The sequence below is a fragment of the Engraulis encrasicolus genome, chromosome 21 (assembly GCF_034702125.1).
Source record: "Engraulis encrasicolus isolate BLACKSEA-1 chromosome 21, IST_EnEncr_1.0, whole genome shotgun sequence".
NCBI lineage: Eukaryota > Metazoa > Chordata > Actinopteri > Clupeiformes > Engraulidae > Engraulis > Engraulis encrasicolus.
Window position 1 is genome coordinate 30,187,265 of NC_085877.1, and position 2,500 is coordinate 30,189,764.

At 43.9% G+C, this 2,500-nt stretch overlaps 1 protein-coding gene across 2 annotated transcripts in view; it reads right to left on the minus strand.

Annotated features, from left to right (window-relative positions):
* si:ch73-375g18.1 (kinesin-like protein KIF1C) overlaps positions 1 to 2,500 on the minus strand; it is a 56,500-nt gene that overhangs the window by 13,958 nt on the left and 40,042 nt on the right. For both annotated transcript variants that reach the window (XM_063186563.1, XM_063186565.1), the window contains one exon: positions 50 to 230. In XM_063186563.1, coding sequence (XP_063042633.1) covers positions 50 to 230 — 181 coding nt within the window. The remainder of the gene's footprint in view (positions 1 to 49; positions 231 to 2,500) is intronic.

Genomic DNA, 2,500 nt, shown 5'->3' on the forward strand with positions numbered 1-2,500 from the left:
CTCTCTCTCTCTCTCTCTCTCTCTCTCCCCATCCCTCCCCTCTCATCACCTCTTCTCCATCTCCAGTTTGATGTCTATGCCCTGCTTCTCCAGCAGCTCCTTCTGGGCGTAGTTCCAGTCGGCCGGCTCCCCCTGCTGGTCCTGGGCGGCGCTGCGCTCCCTCTCCAGGCGCGCCTGCTCCGGGTGGTTGAAGCGGAACACGTGGTTCTTGCCCATCACAATGCGGTTTCCTGGGACGGACAGAGAGGAAAGGAGGGAGCGGAGGGAGAGGAGGAAGAGGAGGAGGAAGGGAGCGAGGGAGGAAAGGAGAGAAAGGGAACAGAGAGAACGAACAAGAGGGCACAGACACACAGAATAAGAGAAAGACAGAATTAGGGCGAGGCGGGAGAAGAGTGACAATGACAGAAAGGCAAAGTAAGGCAGAATAAGACAGAAACACAATGACAGAGAAAGAAACGAGAGAGAGAGAGATAGAGACAGAGACAATGGCAGAGAAAGAGGGGGTGGGGGCAGAGACAGAGACAGAGAGGGACAAAGGCAGGGAAATAAAACAGGGAGACATAAAGATAGGAAATTGAAATATGAAAAATAGGAAATTGAAAGTGAGAAAGAAAGAGACACAGGGGTCAATGGAGGAGAGAAGGGTACAGTGGGCAAGATCACGTCGGATATGCAATTTGGCCCGACCGCAGCTTTTCACAAGCTGTCATCAATAAATCACCCAAACACACATCTCTGAGGAAAAATATTACATCATAAAAATGTACCATGAACTCCATCTACCAAAGGAATCCACTGCAAAATGAACCGCTGACTGTATGTTCTTTGGAACAAAGTGCCTCTCCCACAAAGTGACCACTCAGATCCACCACATAAACTCTGTCACAGATCCACCACATAATCCATTAAATTATGTCATCCAGAATGAAGATTTGAATCATTCACGGTATGTTCTATGGACAAAGTGACTTGCTCAGAAAGTTGCTCCATTTGGCTCGCTCTACAAAAAACGAGGCTACCACCACGTACATTTTTTTTGGAGACAAGATTTCCTGGTCGGAACACCAGGACAACCGAGCAATCATAAATATCAGCTCAATGTCATCATGTCCCGTCTAAATTGAAGGTACACAAATTAAATACAGTAAACTTTTTGTTGTCTGTTTTTTCTGTTCATTTTCCCCATCTACATAGCAATGAGGAAAATGTCAATAAAGTCAAAATAATCCATATATTATTTTCTTCACGACTACTGTTAGTGATGCGTGGGTCACCCATTGATCCGCGGGCACCCGCCGGCACTGGCGGGCACCCACGGGCCGGGTGGGTTGGGTAGCAGTTTTTTCTAGTATCGCGGGTTCGGGTGGGTCGGGTCAAAATAGTGAAAACCTGCAACCCGGAACTTTTGAAAATGTTGCTGAAATTGTAATTTTGTGTTACAGAATTTCTCAATTGCATACAGCCGGCATGATGACCAGTGAGTTTCAACACTACTGGTCACAAAAAAATGCCTAAATGCATATTTGCTCTACTCGATAGGGGTGTACTTAAACGTGTGATTAATGTATTAACACCCTCAATATAATCCGTCAAAATGACGGACAGGCTTCAGAATTTTCCGTCATCCTTCAAAAACATCCTTCAATGACGGACATTTGTCGGTTAACGCGACCTGTGTGCAAACCCTTCTCGTTTAGGTTTGCTTAAAATTTGCCATCTGTACAGCGCATGTTTTTTATTTCATTTTTTTATCATTTTTATTTTTTGCGGGTCATATTGGGCGGGTCGGGCGGGTTGCTTTGAAATCCCTCGCGGGCCGGGCGGGAGCGGTTTGAAATATTTAATGGGTTGGGTTGGAGCGGGTGTTAAAATAACACCCACCCGCGCACCACTAACTACTGTACACTAGAAGCCACCTACGCCACCGGAGTGACGGAAGTCATTAATTCTCTATGGAGGATTGGAGAGTAAAGTAACCAAAGCGAATTCTCCAGAAGCAAAGCGACCTCTGCAAACAGAGAGAATTTCAGTGTTTAAAAGTTAGCTAATATTAGGATAATGAGCTGTGACGTGGTTTGGCGAAAAATTATTGGAATGCTCATATCTTCGACAAGCCAGCGTTGTTAATAATTATAATAATAAATCAAACTTGTCAATGCCATGTCCAGAGCGAACACAGCAAATTCATGACAAAACTTCTCGGCTACTTGGTAGCTTTGGTCGTTACACGCACAGTTACTTTATCAAACTGAGCACATGACCGAAAACAGTGCAGCATACTGTATGGCATGGCTTCCCAACTGCTTTGACATCTATCTACTGTACATTGCAAACACATGTACAATGAATCAAACGATGCAACAGATTAAATGTGCATGAAACAATATTAATTGATCCGTTAAATAACAGAACAACAAAATGCTAATACGAATATTACAAACTACTATTACGATTACCAATATAATACCATTACAAACAGTATTGCTAATAATACTAAAAT